At 43.0% G+C, this 25789-nt stretch overlaps 2 protein-coding genes across 3 annotated transcripts; one reads left to right on the plus strand and one right to left on the minus strand.

Annotated features, from left to right (window-relative positions):
- Positions 1-814: 814 nt before the first annotated feature.
- ucmaa (upper zone of growth plate and cartilage matrix associated a) lies at positions 815-9163 on the plus strand. Its single transcript, XM_004086950.4, has 5 exons — positions 815-965; positions 2591-2650; positions 2738-2833; positions 4692-4790; positions 8785-9163. The coding sequence occupies exons 1-5, from the start codon at positions 908-910 to the stop codon at positions 8871-8873; spliced, it is 402 nt and encodes a 133-aa protein (XP_004086998.1). The 5' UTR covers positions 815-907; the 3' UTR covers positions 8874-9163.
- A 1436-nt stretch (positions 9164-10599) lies between these two features.
- mcm10 (minichromosome maintenance 10 replication initiation factor) lies at positions 10600-25380 on the minus strand. 2 transcript variants are annotated; one of them, XM_023952547.2, is made up of 18 exons: positions 25182-25380; positions 23011-23059; positions 22524-22937; positions 22287-22448; positions 22064-22204; positions 20889-21090; positions 20646-20811; positions 19303-19470; positions 18104-18220; positions 17829-18025; positions 17495-17589; positions 16481-16594; positions 14439-14891; positions 13570-13697; positions 13370-13483; positions 11101-11246; positions 10979-11021; positions 10600-10902 (listed from the first exon to the last, which is right to left on the minus strand). In XM_023952547.2, exons 2-18 carry the CDS (start codon positions 23015-23017, stop codon positions 10819-10821), a joined length of 2751 nt encoding a protein of 916 aa, XP_023808315.1. In that variant the 5' UTR covers positions 23018-23059; positions 25182-25380; the 3' UTR covers positions 10600-10818. The 2 variants fall into 2 exon arrangements, with proteins under 2 accessions (XP_023808315.1, XP_078798424.1); XM_078942298.1 differs by having other exon boundaries at positions 25117-25348.
- Positions 25381-25789: the final 409 nt, after the last annotated feature.

A 25789-nucleotide genomic window follows, 5' to 3' on the forward strand; every position in this document is an offset into this window, starting at 1 on the left:
ATCTGTTCATGCTCTCCCGCTAGCTTACAGCCCCTCCTACCCTAACATTACTGGTGCCACAAAAATGACAGCAGTTTTGTAGCCATCCATCCGTACAGGTTAGATCCAGATTCCAGCTCAGATGAGGGAAAACAGGCGTTCATGGATCCGTTTGTCTACAGGTTCATCAGAATGCAGCAGAGCAGAGAGCTTGAGGCTTGTAGGTCCAAACTAACACACCTACAAGCTTTTACCAACAGGATTTTTTCATCTGCTCCTGATTCACAATGATTTGAATAAAGAAATACTCAGAAATGCACATTTTGAGCCTCATTTTCAGTCTATATGTCCTCCATCATGAGAAAAAGGCAACCAGAAGAGGTTAAAAACAATATTTTCATTGGAGTGGGTCTTTAAGGTTTTCCAAATAGCTGGCACCTCTGCCTGACAGTTCCGTGTGTCGAAGTGTCTTTGGGCAAACCGCTGAAGCCACACTGCCCCTGGTGGTCAGGTTAGTGCCCTGCATGTGTGTGAGTGGCTGAATTGGACTTTATCTGTCCCTCAATATGGTGGAAAATTGATTCATATATATTCTTTTCCTTTTTTTAAAAAAAACAACCTTTTAGACGCTTTAAGCAGCAGTTTGAGTTTCTTCATGCCAAAGACTCCAAAAATTAGATTTTCAAAGCCAAATACTTTCATAACTCTCTTCTTTCGTCACCTATCCGGGGCAGCTGAAATGCCAGCACCCTCCTGTCCTTCCACAAATCTATTTTCCGTACTCGTCTCTCCTCCCACTTCCCTCCTGGCTCCCTGCCTCCTTCACCTTCCTCCCCTTCATCCTCCTCTTCCCTCTCAGTTCTAGTCTGACCGGAGTGCTGCTCAGTCCTTCAGCCATTCTTTTTCTGTCACGCGTCCATCTCTAAAAATGTCTTGGACTCGAGTTCTGGTGCTGCCTCTGGTCTCCATCCTCCTCATCCTCACCTGTAAGTAGGAAGGTTAAGATTTTCAGTTGTGCAAGAAAAAAGCTTTGAAAAGAAAAACAGCTGACAGAGTAAATGGATGAAGAAGAAGAACATTTGTACGATTTGGTTTGAATTCTTTGATTCAGGGAATGAACTTTGATTTCAGGATTTCCCTTTTAAATTAGCATTTTTGTGTTCTTTTTAAATTCCTCTCTAAGGTTATATAAATCAAATGTGTGTAAACCATGGCATCACCAGCGTGGTGAAGCACTATTAGTGTAAACAAGACAAGCATTTAATGAGCTTTCAAAAGTTAAGATTAGTTTGAGACTTAAAAAAATGAAAGAAAAAAGATCATTTTAACTTGAAGTTCATTTTAAATCGCACTCCTGCTACTGAGACTTTCAGAAAGTTTGTCTCCTCTTAGTCTCAGTTTAATTTTATAGGTTGAAATATTTTACATTTTTATTCTTGAAGAAAGCTTTATGAGGCATTAAAGACTGTGTGAGTATTTTGACATTAGATCTGTTCCTGTATTTCAGTCTATAGGGTTAAAATTCCATTAGAATAGAATTTATATTCAGGAAAATAGAAATCTTAGTGTCAGATGTGTCTGATGAGCTGACGTAGAGGATGAAATGTGTTATTGCACAGCTGCAATAACGCGTTGTGGACTTTTTACATCTGTTAAGCTGTCCTTAATTGTTCTTAAACACAAATTATTTTTTTTAACCACGTCAGGTCACGGGCTCCGTACATTTCCTTTTATTGGATGATTTATTGGATTTATTCTCTTCATAAAAATAGCTGGTTCGTATTGAGCCGAGGAAGAATATCAAATGTATAGCGATTCAAAAAAACATCAAGGTAGATGCTAAAGTTAGGCTAGAAAATAGACACGAGACACACACTCTCACACTGATCTAACCTTTACTCATAAATGAAGTCCATACGTTTTCCCTTCTGGACAAAAATCTCCATGACTTTAGCGTAAAAGTCGTTTAGTTTTAGAAATCTCCGTAAAAGATGCGCTGGTCCAACATGTGTCGTCCTTTAATTATTGCTTTATATTCTGATTAAATGTCCAACTGTAAGACATTTTATGACACAGTTTTTCAGAGCTAAACATAAAGTAAAGGACTCCTATTGAACTTTATTAGCAACAACTGAACAACAAACAGGAGCTCTACATTGAGTGACTGCGTGTCTTACCTTCTTCAGTGCAGCGTCATGGAGAACGAGTTATTATTTTTTACCCATGTCAGGTCACGGGCTCCATACAGTTCCCTTTATTGGTGGATGGTACAAAAAGGGGGGCATACTGCCACCTGCTGTAAGATCGGGGAACTCAAGGGGGAAATAAAAATAAGAATCTTGGTACAACTTGTCTCATATGCATAGACTTCTGATGGTTTCAACGGTAAAGGCAGCACGTGTCGATAAAGTCAAGACTTTAACAATATCTACTCCTGTTTCTTGCCATAAACAGTCAGATACTGAAGTTTTTTAAATGAACTGTTGAAGAAGTTAGGTTTGATAAATCGATCTGAAACAATATTTGATGAATAGAAAATAAAAACAAGAGAAAAAAACAAAATTTAAGAAAATAAGAATTGTCAGCAACCGTTTGAACGTCTCGCCGTCAGTGACCAGCGCGGTGAGGAGCGCAACTGTCCGGGACGACGCCAAACCGGCCGATGCAAAAGGTGAGGCTAACTCAACCCGTTCATGGCGTCATCTCCACCAGCTGCTGTGTTTCAGAGGCGTTAACCCATGTGACCTTTGACCTTTAGACGCAGCACGACGGGTGTTCGTGGCCGGGTCCGAGGCCTCAAACTTCTTCAAACGACGCAGCCGTCGGTCACCTAAGTACTACGCAGAGCTCGTCGGTAAGCTGTGTCCTCTGCAAAAAAAAAGTTCCATTTCTGACCAAAGCTGGAAGCCGCTTGATCCAAACTCGACTCAGAATCAAAGTCTTCTCAGCTGCTGGTTTGGCGTGTTCAACATTTCTGTGGATTTCCTGTTGGCCTCGCAGTGGAAGGCGATGTGGTCTAGATACGGGTTTCGCTCAAAGACCCACTCCGAAGAAAATGTGGGTTTTTCACAGGTTCTTGTAGCATTTTTCATTTACAAAGAAAATTAAACTTAAATTGGCATTTTCTCATGTTATTTTAATTCAAATGGTTGTAAAATCAGGAGAAACGAAAAAATGCTGCTGGAAAAAAGATTGTACTTGGGATGTTAAAAATACGCTGGGCGGGCCACAAGCTCCGCCCCATTTGGATGCATCCACTCAGCAAGGGGGGAGGGGAAGAAGGAGCGGGGTTGCTCTGTCCCGCCCACAACTCAACAGGTGATTTTCTTATAAATTCCTGCCACTCTGCAGAAACTGTGTCCTAGAAAACGTAGTTTGGTTTTAGCTAATCATAAATAAAAGTGGGACTTTAGGAACTTCGGTTTGTAGGTGGGGGAAAAAAATGGAGGTTTCCTTGTGGTTCATTTGGATAAAAACCAACTGCAAGCTGGGAAAATCAGGAACTCCATTCCCTTGTATGGTATGTGGTGTAAGGGGAGGGGATTGGAGAGGAAAGGAAAAAAATAAGGGGGTGTGGTTAGGAACGGGTTAGGGATGGGGAGTGGATAGCGCGATGCTAACAGGACCTGGTGGTCCCTTGAGTGCACAGTGTGGTTGCGGTGGGAATCCCGTTCCCTTGTAGTGTATTTGGTGTTCCTTGTACCAAATACGGCTAATTTAGCTTGGAATAGGAAATAGTCAAGCATCTGCCAAAACCAGTTTACAGAAGCTTATATTTTATACCAACATTTACCAGAACATTGTTTTTAATAAGTTACACCTAAAATAACAGAATAAACTAAAATTTGAATGCCTTGGAGGCACGTTGACGATCCTGGCGCTTGCTGGACTTTCTTGGACGCCCTGAAGCCTTCTTAACAAAAACTGAACCTCTGTCCTTGAAGATCCTATAAATTGTTGATTTAGGTGCAATCTTAGTTGCCCCAATATCCTCGCCTGTGGAGCCATTTTTAATGCAACGCAATGATGGCAACAAGGATTTCCAGCATCACTCTCCTGTTGTCAAGTCTGCCATTCTAACGCCCTCAGCCTGACATCATGATCTCCGGCTCGTCAACATTCTCACCTGAGTTAACGAGACGATGGCTGAAAGGATCTCAGCAGGTCCTTTAACGACAGCAATGAGCAACAGCGACAGCAATTTTTCAGGATTACGTTAACTTTTATGGCAAAGACGGACTATGCAATTCATCAGATCACTCTTCATAACACTCTGGAGTAAATGCAAATTGCTATTAGCAGCAATTTCCAATATTTATGTCATTCTCATAATGTTTGGCCACGACTACATGTGAGGTTTTTCTCCTGGATCTGGGTTCCTCCCTCTGCCAAAAGACATGCTTCATAGGTTCATTGGTTACTCTAAATTGCTTATGCATGTGTGGCCCTGCAGCAAGTCCAGGGTGTATCCTGCCTTCACCCAATGGTAGCTGGGATAGGCTCCAGCAACCCTCTGACCCTAAAAAGGATTCAAAAGCAGATGGAAACATTTTCCCCACACACACTGAATTATGGGCACTTGTTTTGTCATCTGTTTGTCTTCTTAGTTGAGCAAAACCAAAGTGAGTTTAGTAAATGCTGCTCATCCACCTGCCTCTTCTTTCCTGTTTCGTTGACGCTGTATTTTTTTTTTCCTGGACTTTCGTCAAAAGCGGAACAAGGGATGAAGCGGGCCGCCAGCGAGCGAAGGAGGGAGTTCAACGAGGAGCAGAGGAACGAGTATGAGACGTACGCCGAGGAGGACCGTGATGGTAAGAACCGGAGCGGTTTTGGTTCCGGCTCAGCTTCATGTCCGGCAAACGCCACACTGTCACTGAGCGTCTCAGGTTCTGCTTAGAGAAGCTTTTGTCAAAAGAAAAAAGAACAAATACGGCGGGAGCCAACGTTAAAATCAATCCACAAAACAAACCACTCAACCAATGAGCATCATTTATAAAGGACTTCTTGAAGGTCAAAGCTGCCGAGGTGCTGAACAGGTTAGCAGAATAGAACAATAGAAATAAAAACACTAAATGATAAGAGACTCTAAAAGAAACTGTGACAACAAAACCATAAAAGGTTTTAGGCTTTTATCGACTAAATCCACTGAGGTTTTGCCGCAGCAAATACTCTGACTGGAGTAAGAAGTGATTTAAACAAACAAACTAAAGTATTTTACCTGAGTACTTCCTCCTCTTTACCCAAAAAGGAAGAGTGAAGCCCACATGAAAAAACACATCCTCCCTTCCTACTGGGCGTCACTCAATAAACCAACAGAAATGGTCCTTCAGGAAAACATTTGAAATGAAAAACATTCCCAAGATCATCCAGGATATTGACTGTAAATGAGAACTGGACTGAGCGACTCCTCCAGGAAACAGGAAGTATCTGCAAAATTCCATGTATAGAGAATTAAACATCGCCATTTGTGCTGCACACATGGAGAGCAAAACGTCCAAGAACTTAAAGGATAAAACCAAATTAAAAGAGACTAGAACCAGGCTGATGCTTAAACGATTAAATGGAGGAACAATTCTTTTTTTAAACTCTCCAAGAGCGTGACCTCTGTACTCGCCGGTGGCAACTGGTTCCACAGTTTAGGAGCCGACACGGCAAACTTAGATGTGGATCTGGGAACCATGAACACAAGCTGGTCGATGGAACGTAAGGACTTTAGGGGGAATGTCTTAAAAGCAGACTGGAGAGGTAAGAAGATGACGTACCTGCCAGGTACTTAAAAAGTAAGGACCAGAATCTGAATAAAACCCAAATACTGCACTGTTACTCCCTCATTCTATCGGTCAGAAGAACTGTTCTTTTTAACCAGGTTTTTAATAATCCTCTTTTTTTTGTTTCCCAATTTTTCTTTATTGCAAGTTATTCAAATCTTTAACTGACCAATCAGACGCCTTAACAAAAATCTGTGGCGTCACGTCAAGCATTTAAAATGATTAATAATAATAATAATGGATTAGATTTATCTGCGCTTTTCAAGACACCCAAAGCGCTTACAGTGTGTCCATTATTCATTCACTCCTCATTCATACTTGGTGACGGTGAGCTATGGTTTGAAGCCACAGCTGCCCTGGGGCAGACTGACAGAGGCGTGGCTGCCAGTTCGCGCCTACGGCCCCTCTGACCATCACCGGGATCATTCATGTGCATCCAGTGGAGCCACACTGGAGGCAAGGAGGGTGAAGTGTCTTGCCCAAGGACACAACGACATTTTGGCTGGTGGGAGCGGGGATCGAACCGCCAACCCTTCGGTCATTGGACGACCCACTCAACCATCTGAGCCACTGTCGCCCATTGACAGATGATTGACAGATTCTCCCGAGATCGCCGTTTAGTGGTAGGGGTGTGGACTTCCGACAGCTGATTGGAGACGGTGGTTGCTATAGAAACAATGATTCAGAGTGACTCAGACCAATCACTGCTGACTGACAACATGGCGACATCCGTATCAGAAAAGAATTCATTTGGTTGGAGCTGGAAGTAAGCCATTTTCTACGGATGACATCACACTGAATTTTCCGGTTGTCCTACAGAGTCGATGATCCAACGTTGGTTCATCGACTCTATAGGACAACCGGACAACGTCACACTGACATTGACCACAAAGAAGGGTGGAGGAAGCTTCGTCTCTCCAGAGCCTGTCTCATCTCTGGTTTCCATGGCGATCGGAAGCTCCAGGAAACGCCACATTTTCAAGAAACAATTGCAGATTTTTAGGGCACTTCTCTGTAGGTTTTTCTGTGTAAAACTGGTCGACTTCTAAGAGAAAATGCTTTGAATCCTCAATTCCCTGAGGAATTGAATGTCCTCCTTTTGCCTGAAACAGCCAAAGGAATCAGGGGAGGCGTGAGGGACAATCTTTCTTACAGCAGAACGATGGAAATCAGAAAAGGAAGCACACAAAAAGAAGGGAAACAGACGGATGGGCTAAAGTCAGGAAGAGAAAAACACAGCTTGGAGGACTCTGGATGCAACCGATGGAGCCAAATCCCGTTTGTTGGCGGTAACACCAGCGGACGCCTCACCAGAAACCTGACATTTACTGGACTGCTCATGCAACCAAGCGGCCCAGCAGAGAGCTCACACTGACGGATCCAGTTTTCGTTTGGGTCTTGGTGAACCATCAGTGGCTCACCAAGACCGCCAATCTTCCCTGCAGCTGCTTGTGATGCATTGTGACAACAGCCGCAATCGCCGCTTCTAAACTGAGATCCGGACACCACAAGGATGTGACTTAGTTTGCAAAATGCACTCAGGACGTTTGGTAGGGCTTGAAATAAAGCAGAAATCTATTCCAGCTACACTTTTTATGGCCACAAACAAAAATAAAAGTCCAAAAATAGAGAGCTAGCACACTGCAGAAATGCCACTATTATCTTTGAAGACCCACTGGGATCATCGTTTGATAGAAATGTTACTCTGTCTTTTCATTATAACTAGAAAGAGCCGCTTTTCCAGAAGAAAATGCAGGTTGAATGCTGTATTCCTGAATAAAAATGAAACTAAAGGGGAATAACTGGCAAAAATAAAAATTAAAGAAAGAAATGATCAAAGTTGACCATAAATAAAGTGAAAACAGCACAATAACAAGACATGTTTGTCAAAAATGCCAGAGCCGGGTATCGAACCAGCGACCTTCTACACCAAGGATTCCCCATGGATTTCAATGGAGGCAGAAATCCTGGAATATCTCGAAAAGTTCAAGGATTTGTAGGAGCAAAAGTAACAGCTGGAAAAAGCTGAAAGAGCTGAACATCTGAATAGTTGAAATAACAGAGATTGTAGGAGTTAAGCATCAAAAAATGGAGGAAGGTACTAGAATGATCCATGATCATAAGATTGCAGGTTCGATTCCCGCCTTGCACACCCATGAGTCGAAGTGTCCTTGGGCAAGACACTGAACCCCACCTTGCCTCTGGTGGTAGGCGGGCGCCTGTGTTTGGCAGCGGAGCCGCCACCAGTGTGTGAATGTGTGAGTGAATGTGTGTGTGACTGTGTGTGTGACTGGGTGAATGTGTGTGTGACTGTAAAGCGCTTTGTCCTTGTAGGAAGAAAGGCGCTATACAAGTATACGCCATTTACCATTTACCAGAATAAAGACAGAGAAACGGGAAAACGATGGATTTATAGCATCAACCCATCGTGTTTTCAGCCAAAATTAAATAAAGACGAAGAACGCCGTTGTGGGCGGGACTGTTGACACGGAGGAAGCCGGACTTCATTTCCCATCATACCTTTGTTTTCACCCGCCATTCAAAACCAATGGAAGGGGGGAAAAAAAGATAAACCACAACAACAAACTTTAGTCTTTTAACTTTCAAAACCTTCCGGTTTCCATCTTTTAGACATCCACTAGTTTCTAACTACCGGTACCTCCATCTGTGCCTTGTGGGCCAATTTGTACTCTAGAAAAAGCCAGAGATGACACTTAATAAAAGGCAGAAAGTTGTGTTTCTTGGCTTTAACTTTGTGAGTGTTTGTCAAACATTAACCAGGCTTAGGTTGCCGTAAAGACAAACTGTAACAAATTTTGACCAAAAAGCCAGATTGGAAATCGCCAGTGTTATCCATGGAGATACTGGACTAAAATTCAGAGGAAAAACTTCAAAATAAATGCTAGAAAATTATTGTTTGCCACTGCAAAAAGCAACGTATAAAGCATTTTAGCACATGTTAGCAAATCCCAACTGAAGATGTAGAAATAATTGGTAATAAACTACTTTTAGTGAAAGGATTTTTTTTTCTCCACAGAGATAAACGAGAGATCGAGGGAGATGAACGAGCAGCTGCGGGAATATCACTACGACGGCCTCTACCCTCGTTTCCACTGGTTCCACTGAGCATGCTCAGTAGACAGCCCAATAATGTGTCCATTACCTTCACCGTCAATTGGTGTTTTTTGCATGCCAGTCTAAGTTTCCTGCACTTTTATCCAAATTTTTCCAGACTGTTTTCTGGTAATAATAATTTTAAACATAATGAAATGTGCAGGAACTGTAACGAGTGTTTAAAGGAGCAGTTTTTGTAGGTTAGTGCATGCCGGTTCTAGTTTTTGTGTATATAAAGTGATGCCAACGTATCTATAGGATGAACCATAGCAACAGATAATAAACAGCCTTAAGAAACTCAACTGATGGGTTATTTCTGAAGGAAAGATTCTGAAGACGTGAAAGTCACTCTAAGAATGTTTGGTATTTGGGATCCTCAAAAAAGCAGAAGAAGACGTGGAAAAAAAGAGGGAGCTGCAGAAGTGATCAGGCTGAAAGCATTCCCACATTCCTGAGGGGAAATAGTAGACAGAAACCTGGAGAGGAGGTGGAGGGAGGCCTGACAGAGGGACAGACACTTCCAAATAAGAAATGGATTCAGGATGAAGCAGCTTTTCTCTGCAAATACGCCCAGAAACTCAGTCTGATCTGCAGTAGAATCATTTATTCTTTTACTGCGCCTTTTAAGGGAAAATTTGGCCAAATACTCAAAACTCTCAGAAATTTGCAAGCAACTAGCATCTGGGCTACAATGTAGCCTATACCGCCCTCTAGTGGCCGGGATAGGCTCCAGCAGCCCCCTGACCCAGAAAGGTATGGAAGCATTTGTGGAGCATAATTACAAATAAAAGTCAATACCAGAAATGCTTTTTCATTTTCAAAATAAAGCTGCATTTGTTGACTCAAAAGTAAAATGAAAAAACAATCCACCAAACCGCTTTTTCTGTTCTTCTAAGACTCTGTCAATTAAAATGATAAAGAAAATGGTATCTGACATTTCATTTTCAAGTTTTCTGGTAAATGTGTAGCAAAATCCAATTAGAAATATCTAATTTGACAATTAAAATGGATTAACAGACATGCTTTTTCATTTTCTTTCTTTCTGTGACATAATTAAAAATGCAAAGAGGACACTGCGTTTCGTTTTCACATCCACCTCGCAAAAATGTTATTACGTGACAGAATAAGCGGTGTTGAAGAGGAAAAAGCGGTTTGGAGGATTCAACAAATGCAGCTTCATCTTGATAATGAAAAAAGCATTTCTGGTTTTGACTTTTATTTTTCAACTATGCAACAGAAATGCTTCCATAGAAAGGGACAAAAACCGATATAGAAGATGAATAAAATGAATGAAGCTGGTAAAAAGGAATTTTGGGAATTGGGAACTCTCCTTCCCAAAAATGAAACCGTTAAAAAAAGTCTCTTATGGGGCTCCAAATAACATTTCTAAATCCACTAAACCAAAACACATGTGTAGGAGAAGTTTAAAGGAAGTTTTAGAATTATGGGATGGCAACAGGACCTACTACTTTGGGGGCCATGTTGAGGCAAAGTGTGAAATTTGCAATGTTCACATTTTTTTCACAATTGGGAAAAAGAAAACTTTGGTTCCAGCAATTTGAACAAAATTTCAAATGAGTCTTTGACCCGAACCGAAGTTTGGTTGACCTTTGACCACAAGAAGAGGCCATAATCATAACAAACGTTTGGAATTGTATTCACAGTATTCAATGCTGTTTTTTTCCTGGTTAAATCATGAGAATGTGTAAAATTCAGAAAGAAACGTCTCCTTTAAAGGTTTTGGATTTTGCATTTTAACAGAAGAAGCTTTTATTTTGACGAGGTAAGAGCCACACATGTACAAAACATGATTCGGAAAAAGACATTTAAGACAAAAATGTTGATTTATCGGCAAATTCCAGCAAATCCTGAACAAAATGACATTTGAAGAGTGATTCCATCCAGATAAAAAGGTTTAAAACCACACATAAAACACCACAAACCCTAAAAGCTGAGGTCACTTTAGACTGTTGATGAACTTGGCGTGCTCCTCTCCTCGCGGTAGCAGAAGCTCCGCCCCCAGCTTTGGTCCAGTTTTCTCCTGCAACATAAAGACATGGGTTAAAGTCCTGAACACACTGGATCCCGTTGGTGCATTTCCGTTCCGTCTGTTCCACCTTCAGCATCCCGTCACGCTCCCATTTGAACAGGCCGCAGTTGCTGGAAAGGGAAACATGTCAATGAGAGGATGGAACGTGCAGCTTTGCAGCTGATTTTCTCTGGTTTTGTGGCCTCGGACCTGCAGTGTTTGTGCGGCAGTCGGTCCAGAGCGATGGCTCTCTGCCCGCAGGGACACCGGAAAAACCGCTTGACGGCGTCGTGCCACCGCAGGTCGTGACTCTCCTGGACGCAGCGATCCGCCGGCTTAAAGTAGGTGTAGCTGCACTGAAAGACAAACAAAAGACACATTAAGAGCTTTGATCGGGAAATAATGCGCGCATGTTCTACCTAAAAGCTACAGCTAAACTGATTATTTTGGTTTTAGTTTAAGTATCTTAATATCAGACATAACGAACTCACAATTAATTCCTCACTAAAATGTATTGATTTGTTTTTAAAATAAATTGTAAATATCTTTCTTAATCATCTGATCTCAAAAACATATGTTTTAACTATCGCTCTCTCTGATGAGACAATATTTATTTTTGTTTTAAAGCAGAGGTTTTCTTTGGGATGGTGAGTATTTCTGCTTCAGGAAACGGGCTTCTATGATTTAGAAGAGCCTGAAAGCTTCATTCGACTTTACAGACACATTCTAATTTATACTCAAATGTGTCATTCTAGTCTTAGCTTAAATACATTTGGGAGAAAAGTGAATCAATATACCTACTTTAAAGGTTTTTATAGCAATACGTCCAAAATTTCAAATATAATTGACCAGAGTATTATCTAAATATGAATATTTGTAGCTTAATTTAAAAGTTTATCTCATTTTAAAAGGGCAGAAAATTACAATTAATTAAAAAAAAGTAATTCAGGATGGCTGCCATCGTGCAGAGCAACATATATTCTTTATCAGGTCATAAACTTTCTATTTTTAGACACATAAAACACATTTGTTTGTTAAAACATAACATTTATGAACACTTATTTGAAGCATTAATCAGTTCACTTTCATTAATCGTATATGTTGTTGCTTTGAGTTTTAATTCAGCAGGAGGCTGAATATAATTTAATAATAATAATGAATTTTATTTATATGGCGCCTTTCTAGACACCCAAGGTCGCCTTACAGATAGAAAACAATACTGCTCGACGCCCCACAGGCTTGTGGGAGGAGCAAGTGGGAGGAGCTACCACCTAATGTTTTCCCTACAGGGAGAGTTCCCTGTATATTTCTGGAAGACATGGAGGATGTTTAGAGATCAGATTTCTTTATTTAAAAAAAAAGCTTCACTATGGAGCCCGTGACCTGACATGGAAAAATAAATACGGTAAATAATGCGTTCCCACAAAATAATAATTCACGTGGTAAGTCATTCATAAACATGGATGGCTTTCTGCTTAACCATGTAATATTCTGATATACATCTTTCCTGTACTATTTGAAGGTACCACAGTTACAGTGACACGTTGATTGGTCGAGATGCATTATGGGATATGTGTGATGCATGATGGGTAACGTACGAAATATGTAGACTTTGGATGTAAAGTGACTGCTAACTTTAAAGTTACCTCAGCACGTCCTGAATATTATTCTTCATGCTAGAGTAAAGTAAAAGTACAACATCCCGTCTGGATGCCAGCATGACCATCAACGTTTGTTGATCATGAACGTTTGTTCTGGTCCCATGCACACGGTTGGATTGTAATCCGTCCATTGATCCCATCAAGACATTTTGCGCGTGTGACCACGGCTAGTGACACGGAAGTAGCGGCGGAAAGCGGCTTTAGTGGCAGGATGGAGAACGAAGCGGGATGTGAACGAACGCAGACATGGAGACGTGATCACCGATGCTTTTGTAGAGCTTTTTAAAAGAAATAAATCCGATCTCTAAACATCCTCCGTGTCTTCCATGTAATGAGACACACAGACAGAAATGAGAAGGTATCTGCTGCAAATTCAACTATTGCTCACATCTGTGTTTATGAACGACTTATCACGTGAATTATTATTTAGTGGCAATTGTTTATTTATTTATTAACCCATGTCAGGTCACAGGCTCCGTACTCTACTTGAACTACAGCAGAAACATCATGAAAAATAATCAGGATTAGCAGAAGCATGTCAATAAAAGGTAGATGAACAAGAAGGGTTATTTTGACTAACGTAATGAATGAGTAACAGCTGTTTCTATAGAAATCTATGGGCTTTTAGCTTTTTGGGACTAATGGGTACTTCCTGTTTAGACCGCGAAGGAGGGAGGGGTTGTTCAGTCCAGTTCCTATTTTACGGTCAACGGTTGCAACACTGGGACCCCTCAAAAAGCTGTAGAACGTCCTGTTTCTATCAGGAGCTCTAAAATACCTTTCCAGTCCGACAGAAGCTGATATTTCGGGCTCAGTACCTTTTTACAGGTGACGGCTCGACACTTCATCTCCTTGATGCCCTTCATCTTCTCCTCCATCTGCTCCTTCTTGACCAAAGCATCAAAGTAGCGTTCCTGCAGCTGGTACTCGGCCTGAAACAGACCAGGATGCACGTGCTGAATGCTCAACCGGGTCACAGTCTTTGCAAAGCTCATGTTGACTGCAGATGAAACGATACCGCTTGGAGGACGGTCTCATGGCGAGATTTAGCGTTGAGGATCTTTTGGAACTCCTCAGACTGGATGTAGCGGAGCTCCTCTCGCTTCTTCTTCAGGGCCGGCTCTTCTTCCTCCTTACCCAGTTCTTCTGCACGGGCGACATGAAGAGTCGTGGTTTTTTCCATAACAACCCTAATAGGCAGCAGCGTGAAGGGTCCTGCCTAAAGACCCACACTGGATTTTGGCTCATTGTACACCCTGGGAAGCAAACCCAGATTTCCTGTCGCCTTTAATATAATTACTATAAAACATCAATTATCTATAAAATACAGTTCTGCAGTAGCATGGTGAAAAAACTTTGATTCATAAAGATTAAAAAAAAAACAACAGATAAAAGAAATTTAGTTTTAAATTGTCTACAAAAATGCTGCAAAACATAAAATTAAAGCCACATGTCCCGAGCTGCACTGACAAAATCATAAAATATCCTTTTTTTTCGTTTTATCTCCATAGCAACCATTTGATTTTTTGGTCGCCTGGGGGTGACGGACAGATCGATGTAATTTTTGGCAGAATTATTAAAAGTACATTTTTGAATTTCCTTGGTAACGAGGGGCTTTTGTTAACCACGCCCACATTCCTAATATACTCATATCATGTAGCGTATCGTTTCGTTCAGCTTGAGCCAAACGTTCATGTTTTACATTTTCACAAAATTACAGTAAAAAAAGGTAAAAACGCCACTTTTGGAAGCTCGCCACAATAACGCCGTTCCAAATTTACAAAAGGATCAGGAGTGAAATATGTGAACGAAGAATTGTGGAAACAATCTAGTAGTCCAGGACCGCTGCGGTACATAAATATACAGTAAGAAAAGGCGTTTCTGCACCTTTGGGTGAGCTCCGGTTCTTCTCCACTCGGGCGCTGATCTCACTGTTGTCGATCCTCTTCCTCTTCACAGCGTTGGGGTCCTCTTTCTCAAGCCCCGCCCCTTTGGCCCTCAGCTTCCTCAGAGCAGCCAGCTTGGCGGCGGACAGGCTGGACGAAGCGGCTGGAGGAGGGCTGCCATCGAAGAAGAGGATGTCGTCGCCCGCAGAGAAACCTCGTCCCAGCGTCGGGGTGGGGGGTTGGGTGTCGCCGGGAGCCTGAGAAGCAGCGAGCGGCGACACCAGACCTCCTTGGTTCTGAGGCGATGTAGAGGCGCCGCCGTTCCTCTGCTGCTGCCTCTCGTTGGCCCGCCGGCGCTGGATCTCCTGGAGCTCCCGCTGCTTTTGCTTCTGCTGCTTCAGCAGCTCGGACGCTGAGATGGACTGAAGAGGAGCGCCGGCAGGACTTTTGGAGCCTGAAGTCGGTGAAGAAAGCTTGAATGAAGGCTGAGTTGATTATATGACATATTAATATTAAATACTTAAGAGTTCTTAGCGTTAACAGTCCAGGACAGGGGTCGGGAACCTTTTTGGCAGAGAGCCATAAACACCACTTACTTTTAAATATCATTTCGTGAGAGCCATACCATATAGCAGCGTCCCTTTCCCACACCGAGGCTTAACCTCTTTTAAGGTTCTTTATTCTGGTTACTACGGCCGTAACCAACGCCATACAACCTCGTTCAGCAACTCCTAAGTCCCTCCGCCGACAGCGCCCCCCCCCACTTTTTATTCCACCGCTCCCGCCCTCCTATTTCCCTTATTCAGCTCATAGCTGAACCCCATTGGTCCAAACTCCCCAACGACAGGCTGAGCGACAGAACTGAGGGCCAATCAGCGTCTCTGCTTGATGCGTTCAATGAACTCCGGAACTTAGAACGCGACCAAACAGCCACCTCGTCCAACCCTGTCCGCTACAATTGCGACCCCCAACCTTAATGGCCCACGGACCGCTTTGATGTCTGGCTAAGTTCTCATGAACCGCAATATTATATATGGCGGACAAACACTGTAGCAACGCTACAACAGAGGCACAGCCGCGTGATAAGACGGACTCTGCGTTTTTCTTTTGACATGAATGACATTGAACATCGCACAGGTGTCATCATCCTCTCCCCTTCCCTCACTCATGGTGCTAAAAAGAAGTACAACAGTACAACATGAAGAAATAACTAAGGGTGAAATAATAAAGTTTTATTCTATTCTAAAACACATTACCAAATATTAACACAAATAAGATCATTAAGGGTTTTTTTAAAGGGTTGCACGGTGGTGTAGAGGTTGGCTCTCTTGCCTCTAAGTGAGAAGGTTCTGGTTCAAATCCTGGGTGGGCCTTTTCTGCATGGAGTGGGCCTGTTCTCTTTGTGCACGGAAACCAGATACTCTGGCTTCCTCCATAGTCCAGAAACATGTTTCATAGGTTAATTAGTATCTGTAAATTGTCCCTAGGTGGGCTTGTTGTTGTGCAGTCATGCAACCGACTGATAGTGGCTGGGATAGGCTCCAGCAACCCAGTGAGCCCAAAAGGGATGTGGCGAGTTTGAAAAATGGATGGATGGACTAATTTGCCTTTTGAGAAATTTCAAGAAGCTGAACAGGCGTTTCATAAACAGAGATGGTTATTGATCAAGCAGCTCAAAACAGCTTTAACACATCTGACTAACACGCCCTTTGACCTACCCCAACCACTCCACTGCTCACGGGATCAACACGAATCAGCTGATTCTGACACGGCGAAGAGCGGCTTTAAACACACAAAGTGTTGCTTAATAATCAGCTGGTTTACATTGTAAAGTGTTGCACATCAACGACGCGCTGCTTTTTTTCTGCAGGAATTCTGTGTAAACAGCAGAAAAGTTCCGGTAGTCGAAACACCGGAGCTAAAACTACGGAGTTAACGGGTTAACCGTCCAACCAGAGTTTCACTAAAAACTCTGAATAAAAGTAAGTATATGAATAATAACCTGCATAAACGTGTGAATAAGGTGTGGCTCAGGAGGATCACCTGATTGGCTGCTCTGCGTCAGGTGCTGCTTCAGCTGCAGAGCTCCAGGAGTCGGCACCGACATCAGGCTCTTGAATTCATTGGAGCAGCCGGACATTTCTCCAGACTGCATTGCTGGAAGACACAAATAAACAATGAGGGTCAGCGACCTCCTCCACCTGACCCGTCAACCTGCAGTCCTCAAGGTTCTGTAGATGTCCCCGCCCTCTGCTGGTTACCTGGTTAGTGTGTTCTATAGGAGGAGGTTTAGAAATAAGCAACAAAATCGATCCCTCTACACCTAAAATACAACACTGTTTCAACAAAAACATGAATGGATTCAGCTTTAATGCTATTTCCTTTATTTTTAAGACTAAAAAGGCTTTTCTATTAGCTGGTGAATGTGTATGTTTGTGGTTAAAGGTTCCTCTTTTGTTTACTTAATTTTTTTTTTTAAACGGGTTTTAAAACCAAACTAAATTGGTCTTAGTGTGATAATTTGCCAAATCATCTTTTTAACCAAATCTAGTTCAATTTAAAATCAAACATATTCTGCTTGCTGCTGTGGGAATATGGTTAGGTTAGGAATCTGGTTAGGTTAGGAATCTGGTTAGGTTAGATATCTGGTTAGGTTGGGATTCTGGTTAGGTTAGGAAGCTGATTAGGTAGAAATCTGATTAAGGTAGGAACCTGGTTAGGTTAGGAACCTGGTTAGGTTAGATATCTGGTTAGGTTAGATATCTGGTTAGGTTGGGATTCTGGTTAGGTTAGGAAGCTGATTAGGTAGAAATCTGATTAAGGTAGGAACCTGGTTAGGTTAGGAAGCTGGTTAGGTTAGATATCTGGTTAGGTTAGGAAGCTGCTCAAAACCCAATTTCTAACTGCATCCATGGCAGACACAGAGGTAGAGGCTAAGAAAGGTTAAGAGCATCTTCACATCTGATGACATCAACCACAGAGTTACTAAATAAAACAAACTAAGTCACTCCCTCCTTGAGTCTGTGGTAAACCACAAACAGACCAAGCAGCTCCTACCTATCTGCTTGGCGCGCCTAACGAGCTGAGCTGAGCCACTCACAAACAGCTGCTCCAGAGTCTTCTGCTGGGGTTTGCTCGGTTTGGAAGCAGTTCTGGAAAAGATGAAAATGAGGACGGCCTTTCAGAAAACAGACGTGTCATGATTCATGTGCTGCTGAGCCAAATGTTTACAATAAACTTTGTTGTGTTTCAGGACAGTACTTCACTGTTTGTAACATAAAAGCTAATTCTAAAGCACAAATCTGAACCAACAAAGGTTTAACCAATGAACAGCCTTGAAGCGTCCTGACAGATCTCTCTGATCACTCCTCCAGGACAAAGCTGCACTCACAGCGTGGCGGCGCAGGCAGAAGACGACACGCCGCCGTAGTAGAAGCCATCTTGACACAGGCGCTGTCTGAGGCCGCCCCCCTTCCCCTTCAGGGTGTTTGGGCCTTTTCCAGAGAACGATGACTGCAGCTCCGCCCTCTTTGAGCTCATCTTCTTATACTGGGCCTTGACATGGTACTGGCAGTACTGGCATTCGTACTGCAGAGAGGAGCGGATCGTGAAGGGAGGTGAAGGAGGAGGAGGAGGTGAAGAAACGCGGTTTCACTTAGGACTCACCAAGTTGACGATTTGAGAACAGGGATCTCCGTTCTTCTTCGAGGCTTTGCAGGTGCCGTAGTCCTGAGCTTCGCCCAAAACGAGCACCTTCTGTGGGTGATCCACCGTCAGACTCACCTAAAAAAATAATTTTAAAAATCCATTTCTGAATAAGCAAAATGAACCCGAATGCTGACATTCTGCTGATTCTTCAGCAGACATTATTTGAAGCTTTCTGGGATCGTCTCAAGATTCCCGATTGCACTTAAGGTACTAGGTTATTAAAAACAAAGGGGGAAACATTTGATTTCTTTAAAGACTTAAACCCCTCAACCTTTAGCTAAACCAGTGCTTCTCAAATAGTGGGGCATGTGATGCCGGGGGGCAAATTTATCGGGGGCCGGTGGGGCTCAGTGCTAGGAAAAAAAACTGTAGCCCACTATTGGTTTCCTATGATGTGTTGAATGACAGAGTTTGTATCAGCCTGAAACTGTGAATGGGCGTCTCTGGCGCACGGAGCACAGCCTGGATCATGGTTCCTTTAGATTCCTCAGCTCATGCTAGTAATGTCATTCTTTATTAAGAATTGTAGACATTTTGATGACGTATCTTTATTTTCCATCAATGTATTCTTTGTCTGCCTGTGGTTTAGTTGGTGTCAGTATTTGACATACAGACAGCAGGTAATGCAGGGAAACAGCTGCACTTTAGGAGATCAGAAATAAACAATCCATCATTTAGAAAAAAAATCATTAAAAAAACCATGCCTCTGGTTCGGCCTTTGTGACAAATGTTAGAACCCTTTGTGGCCCCAGGGTCCAAACGTTTGCCCACCCCTGATGTAAAGTGTTCTGAAAGGGATTTTGATCCAATACTCTGCACTACTGTTGTAAAAAAATGGTTTTGAGGATTTTGAGGTAAACATCATCAAGGAGGGAAAAAATACAACTTTCAAATAAATTCCCAAAGTTCAATCAGGAAAAGTTTTCATGATCCTGAAACGGAACCGGAAGGATCAACCAGCAGACGTCCTGTTCTCAATCATTTAATGTTTTCATTAAATACTTGTCTTTTTGACCAAATGATTGTTTTTCAAACAACAAACAAGTTGAGTTTTCTAAGAAGAATTCGATTTGATCAAATATTCCGGTCATGTTTAAGTTTTTCTGTCTGCGGTAAGAATGAGGACGTGCTTCCATGGCCGCCGTCCGTCTGCTCACCCCCTTGTATCCGTCGTTCTGCTTCATGGGGTTCGGGTTCAGGAGCCCGATCGCCGTTCCCGGTTCCATCTTCCAGTGCTCCTTGTGGACTTCTCCGAACAGGAGGAGGGAAACGAACACGTCCAGGCCGTGGAGGTCGTTGAGTTTCCAGATGCTGAACGTTTTTCCCTGTGAGGAACGGAACACCGATCATCCTGCAGTTTGTCCTGACATGGCCGTGTTTTAAGAAAGCAATCAGAAGAAAAAAAATCTCCAGCAGCAAATATGGACGTTTTTTTCCCACAATTCAAAGTAATAAGCAATTCTCAATGGATAATGTAATTTGCGATTTGATGATGCACTTTAAAAAAATGCATTTTGCAATGCAAATTACAATTTCATCTTACATTTTTAAAATTGCAATATTAAATGAAAACAAACTGTTTTTTTTAAACCATAACTCAAATGTAAACTGCAGTTCAATGTACAAGTCAGCCCTGCTTGTTCTTAAATACAATATTTAAAAAAAAGAATTCATTATTTCCTTTAAATTAATTCTAAAGTAACTTAAACTCCACCAGGGGTTTGAAGTTTCCTTTACTGTTGGAAAACTTTTTCCAGCCCAAAATACAACGAGACTGCAACTAGATTGCAAACTTAAAGGCTCCCAATCGGGATGGGAGGGGGGGGGGGGGGGGGGGGAGTCCTGCCTCCACTGCCTTTTGGTCAACCAATTAAAAATATCGAAGATGCTCAACCAGCCAATAGAATCGTTTGACATGGGAGGTTAAGGAAGAGAATCCGCCTTGAGCTCCCCTGTTTGTGACCACGGCTCATAGAAGTTGGTTTTGGAGCTCGTCTTTGGGGCGTCTGTGTCCTCCCCCCATACGTATGTTTGTGGTTATGTTGTATAAATATGTCCTCTCTGGCCATCTTTTCGCGTTTTGTAAAAGCGTTTTTGGCCAAAATAAAAACCCCTGTGTTGTTTTCTAGGACATAGTTTCTGTAGGGCGGTGGGAGTTCATTAGAAATCGTGATCCGCTGCAATTTGAATAAAGAAACACTCAAAAAAATAAATTTTAAGATTCTACTCTTCATATGTGTCCTTCATCATTAAGGGAAATGCCACAAAAAAACATATTTCTTGGAGGGGGTTTATAAGTTCTTTTTGAAGAAATTTGAAGAGTTTATTTTAGTTTGCAGCAGATTTTCTAGTGTAGATTTAATTGTCGTGTTTTGATGATTTCAAACTGATCTTTTAAACAAAAATCAGAAGACTATTTTTTTTTTAAATAATATTTGTGGCTCTGGACGGATGAGCAGGATGAGCAGGATGAGCAGCAGGAGCGGCGCTGCTTGCTTACGCTGCGACTGCTTTGTGGCGTTGCCTTGTCGACCAGCACGCCAAACGTCACCCAGTCGCTGTCCTCCAGCTTCTCCCGCGTCAGACGCTCCGGCACCTGTGACAGACGGATCAGCCGCCGACTGGCCATCTTCTGGTCCATCTCGACGGAGGAAACCCGCGGTTTTCTGATTCAGACGGAAAGCAAACGCATGAAGCAAAAAGACAGCAGAGTGAGCGTTCGTCACTGGCAGTTTCATTACACCTGAGTCTGAGTCCTGAGTATTTCTCAACGGCCACGTCTTTGGGGGGAGGGGGAGGAGGAAGAGGGGCCGGCTTAGGCCTTCCTGCCGATGCCGCTGGCGTGCTGGGACGGGCGGGAGGGGAGCGAACGGGAGCTGCAGCTTTGCTCTCCAGAGGCTGGAAGGAGCTGCCGATCTTTATCTCCACCAACGGGCCTCTGTCCTCTGACGAGAAAACCACGGACAAAAATGTATTCACACAAAAACAAAGCAAATCTAAGAAGAAAAAAACATCTTTAATCGGATCAAAGATCAGATTAGAATTGAACTGTGTTCATGGGCCCCAAGAACTTTATACGATTATAACAAACGTTTACAAACGGTCAGAACAAATCATGTGGACATGCGCAGAACTCTCTAAAATAACAGAAACGACTGCAAAGGAAGAAATATCGAGTTCTGTTGTAAACAAACAAGCTGCAGCATAGAACAGATGATCTTCTGAACCTGATTTTGTTATGGTTATGGTTAGTATTAAGTGCTTGATGCTTGTTTTTTTTGGCCGCACAGAGCCGGGTTAGGATTAAGCTAATATGTGCCAACAACAACATTTATCCGTGGAGGCAGTTCAAATCCATGCAGTCATGCTGGCGTCTGCATCTTGGCTGCACGTTAGTCTGTGGGAATAACATCAGCCTTAATTTTGTCTGGACATGAGTGGAAACACAAATCCACGTGATTGTTTACACGGTTTCTCAGGACTGTGCTGCATTTGTTGGGGCGGTCTGAGCTCTGCTCGGAGACACAGTTCTCCCATGAGACACTGCAGTTCACTCGCCCAGAGAGGCGGGGCGGACACCCTAACAAAGCACCCCCACTGCCCGTAAACACAAAGCTATGAGTCCGGCTGCTCTGCTCAGAGACGCACTTCGCTCGCGTGGAGCAGCTGGCCGGTCTTGTTTGCGTCCCAAAGCCTCCTCTGGAGCGCCGCACCGTCTTTGCATGACCTAACCCCACGATCGGATCAACAATCGGCATAACCCATCCATCTTTATCGGAAAGACATTTTGATCCGGATGAGTCTGACCGGGGCCGAGTATTCCGAACGGCGCATTTTTATTCCCATCAGGCGTTCTTTCCGATTACTTTTGTCCACGTAACCCCAGCTAGAAATGTTGGAAATGTTTTGTATTTTTACCGGAATACGAAGCAGCTTTAGCAGCGTGAGCCACTCTCTGTTTGCGTTTGAATGAGTCTGCATTGTTCAGCTGAGAGGAGAAGTCTGAGGACTCCTGCAGTTTGGAGCTTCCGGATGTCGCTGCGCCGGATGTCGACGGCGCTGCAGATAAAAATCGAGAAAGACAAACGTTAAGGAAGCGCGTGTGTAAAACAGCAAAGGCCGGTTAGCAGCCTGGCTTTACCTGCTTGTGATTTGCTTTTTTGTGATCGTTTGGACGGCAGAGGTGCGGCCGGTGGTTTCAAACCCCCAAGTGCTTTAGTGGACGATGAGGCCACATCCTTCTGCTTTGCATCCAGCTGCTCCTGCAGTTTCTTCATCTTCTCCTGCATGAGCCGAAGGACCTCTGGAGAAGCAAAGCGCTGGATGAATTACAGAACCTCGAAACGTGAGTCAGATCTGAAAGCGTTCCAGCACAAACCCTGCAATTCCTCCTTGGACACGTCCGGGTTCTCTCCTCCACGCTCCGCTTTCCCTTCTGCATCCTTCTCCTCATTCTGGATGTCGTCCACATCTCCAAAAAGTTCTGTCACCACATCCTCTGTGGCCAAGATGTCCCCCTCAATGCCGTCTTTGTACTCCTCCTCTTCATCGTCTTCATCAAAGAGGCCTTCCAGGTCGTCGTTTTCCTGCCCTTGTTCTTTACTCGCGCCGCTGTCCTCATCTTCGTCACAGAGGTCTTCCAGGTTGTTGTCTTGTTGCTCTTCACTCGCGCCTCCGTCCTCATTGTCGTGTTCGTCACAGAGGCCTTCCACGCCATCCCCCTGCTCTTGCTCTTCACTCTCGCCCCCGTCCTCATCAATCAGAGCCGTCAAAATCTCCAGATCGTCCTCGCCTGTAAAAACGACATCTTCTTTGTTTCAACCGACCAAAGTTATTTCAAATTCAAAAAATGTCACAACACTTACTGTCCATGTTGGAGGTGATGGATGCGTCACCGGCAGGTTAGTGGCTTACCTGGAAAAATAAAATGCATCAATGTCTCGTTCTGCGACAACAGCAGTACTTTAAGAGTATATTTTTAAAAAGTCCAAATAAACTGAGAAGGAGACTAAGAAAAAGGCTTTTTAAGGGAGGACCGATATTTACTGATCCAAGATTTTGCAGCAGATTGGGAAAGTTTGTCGTTCTAATCTCTGCTCTCGCCCTTTTAGACATTATGGCGATAAAAACAGATCAAATGCAGATTACGTTCTTTTTAAAAACGTAATTTCATACAGAGATGGCCAGAAGAAAAAGAGTACTTTATAAAAAAGCAATAAACTTCCCAAAATGTTGAAAATCTGTAAAATCAAATAAATAATAAAAAACTATAAATGAATGTCTAAAGGCCCGTACACACCGGGACGAATATTCGCCAGGCGTTATTCGCCACGTCTTTTGTGTTCACACCCAGGCGATTTTCGCTGACGATGAGTGGAGGGAACATGCAATTTCATTCCCTGACATTAGATGGCGCTTAATGTAAACAGAAATACTCCTGTACACAAGGTGGCGCTGCGCAACTTTACGCTTCTTAAAGTCGCTTTTCACTCAGAAGAAGAGAGCAAGTATTTACGCGCTTGTCAGAATCATACAAAGAAAACATGAATATTTCAAGCACCAGTAGCTCCAACTGGTACTTGGTTCGGGGATATTTTAGAATGTCCGTCATTATTGCTTCGCGGCTGTGTAGACGCTACTTGGCGTCTATCTTCTTCGCTGGTATGTGTGCTCAGCAAGGCAGTTTTGTGTTTGAGCGCCCCCAAGTTGTGTTTTACTGTAACTTCAGAAGCTCCAGACACGTGTGAAAAAGCGCCGTTCTCATTGGTCGAATAGATTTCGACGCGTCGGAAAAAAAAAACGAACCCGAGGCGTTTTTTTTTGACGCTTTGGCGCGTGGCGTTTTTTCGCGTCGGTGTGCACACTCACATTGGTGCCCTTTGTTTAGTCACGAGGCGTTAAACGTCGGCGAAAATCGCCGGCGAAATTCGTCCCGGTGTGAACAGGCCTAATAACTGCTTTTTCACAGCTAAATTAGTATATTAATATCTCTCAAGTGGAAATTGAAACTGAGTTCCAGTAAAAACAAAAAAAAGGACATTGTACAGACCGTTGAGACGTGGTTCCAAGTCCTAAAATGTCTCACCCAAGTTTGTTTTGGTCAAGGTAAAAGCACAATCCAAGAGGTCAAATGAGGTCATTTTATGGGCGGCAGTGGCTCAGGTGGTAGAGCAGGTCGTCCAATGACCAACGGGTCGGCGGTTCGATCACCGCTCCACCCAGCCAGCTGTCATAGTGTTCTTGGACGAGACACTTCACCCTCCCTGCCTGGTGTGTGGATGTGCATGAATGTCCCAGTGATGGTCAGAGGGGCCGTAGGCGCAAACTGGCAGCCTCGCCTCTTTCAGTCTGCCAAGGGTTGCCAAGCTGTGGCTACAACCGTAGCTACCATCACCAAGTATGAATGAGGAACGAATGAATAATGGACACACTGCAAGCGCTTTGAGCAACAAGAAAAAGCGCAAATAAATCGAATCCATTATTAGTTGAGGATCCTTACGCCTTCCTACTGAGATCTGAGTCCCTCTGTCATCTCCTGTTGCATGCATGTAACTTACATGCATGTAGCTTACATGCATGTAAGTTACATGCATGTAAGATACATGCATGTAAGCTACATGCATGTAGCTTACATGCATGTAACTTACATGCATGCATGCAAGTTTGCCCTTATTGTAAAGGCAAACCCACACTAGTTATTGGGTTACATGCCACCAGAAGCCAACTTTTGATCACTCCAATTGATCCCATGAGGCTGCCTTCCACCTGCTGCGACCATGACAGATGAGTGAGAAGCCTCCTCCTGTCTGCAAGGAGCAACATATGACCGGTAACAGTAATTACAAAGCAGTTATCAAACACCCTATAATGCAGTATAAAAATAAAATCTGCATGAAAAGCCTTTATAAAAATAAAGACCTTCAAAACTATTGCTAGTTTCATTAAAGACGTATAGTTCGAGGGATACCCACAATGTTGACACCATGTTGATCAACAACCACGTCCGTTTTTTCTTTCTGCCGGCTAATTGACTAACCTCAGGCTCAGTCCGCAGCGGCTCCGTTCGGTTCTTTAAAACCTCTCTCCCTTATGCCACCGATACAACGTCTTTTTTTAAATCAAAAACTAAAATAACTTTTTTTTTTTTATTCCCAAAACGCTGAAAGGCGAGACAACTTCAAATTGTCTTCAGACCACGGCAGAATGAAACTGGCGCCTCACGCAGGACCCAATGTGTTTGGGAAAAAAAGTTTTTAGTTGCCCCACAATTTGCCTGAATGTAATTTTAATTTTTGTTAATGTGAAAACCAGTTATTAGTCACAGAGGCATATGAATGCCCTCATATCACAACATGTCGATATACATTTTCTTATAGTTTAGCTTAAATATAACGCTGTTTTCCAATTCCGGTAGTTTTGGGTTTTAAACACACAGGCGTTTAAAGGGCTAAAAACGTGAAGTAAATTTCCCTCTTGTTTGACTGAGCATAAAGTTTCAACAATTGACTGTTCTTAGAGAATGTTTCAACTTTTCTTTAAAAGTTTTCAGACTAATTGTGTGCCTCGGATTCCTTTTGTTGGTCATTTCAAGTTGGCATCAATACAGAGAAAAGACTAACTACAAATTGCAACGAATAATTTGGA

The sequence above is a fragment of the Oryzias latipes genome, chromosome 23 (assembly GCF_053564925.1).
Source record: "Oryzias latipes strain Hd-rR chromosome 23, Olatipes_Hd-rR_3.1".
Classification (NCBI taxonomy): domain Eukaryota; kingdom Metazoa; phylum Chordata; class Actinopteri; order Beloniformes; family Adrianichthyidae; genus Oryzias; species Oryzias latipes.

Excerpts from the sequence above, each read along its gene's own strand:
- ucmaa (XM_004086950.4), top strand. The coding sequence starts at position 908 with ATGTCTTGGACTCGAGTTCTGGTGCTGCCTCTGGTCTCCATCCTCCTC. Across the intron at positions 966-2,590 it reads CATCCTCCTCATCCTCACCT|TGACCAGCGCGGTGAGGAGC; the intron begins GTAAGTAGGAAG and ends TCTCGCCGTCAG. Across the intron at positions 2,834-4,691 it reads GTACTACGCAGAGCTCGTCG|CGGAACAAGGGATGAAGCGG; the intron begins GTAAGCTGTGTC and ends TTTCGTCAAAAG.
- mcm10 (XM_023952547.2), bottom strand. Across the intron at positions 18,221-19,302 it reads AGAACGACGGATACAAGGGG|GTGAGTCTGACGGTGGATCA; the intron begins GTGAGCAGACGG and ends TTATTTTTTTAG. Across the intron at positions 13,484-13,569 it reads ATGAGACCGTCCTCCAAGCG|GCCGAGTACCAGCTGCAGGA; the intron begins GTATCGTTTCAT and ends GGTCTGTTTCAG.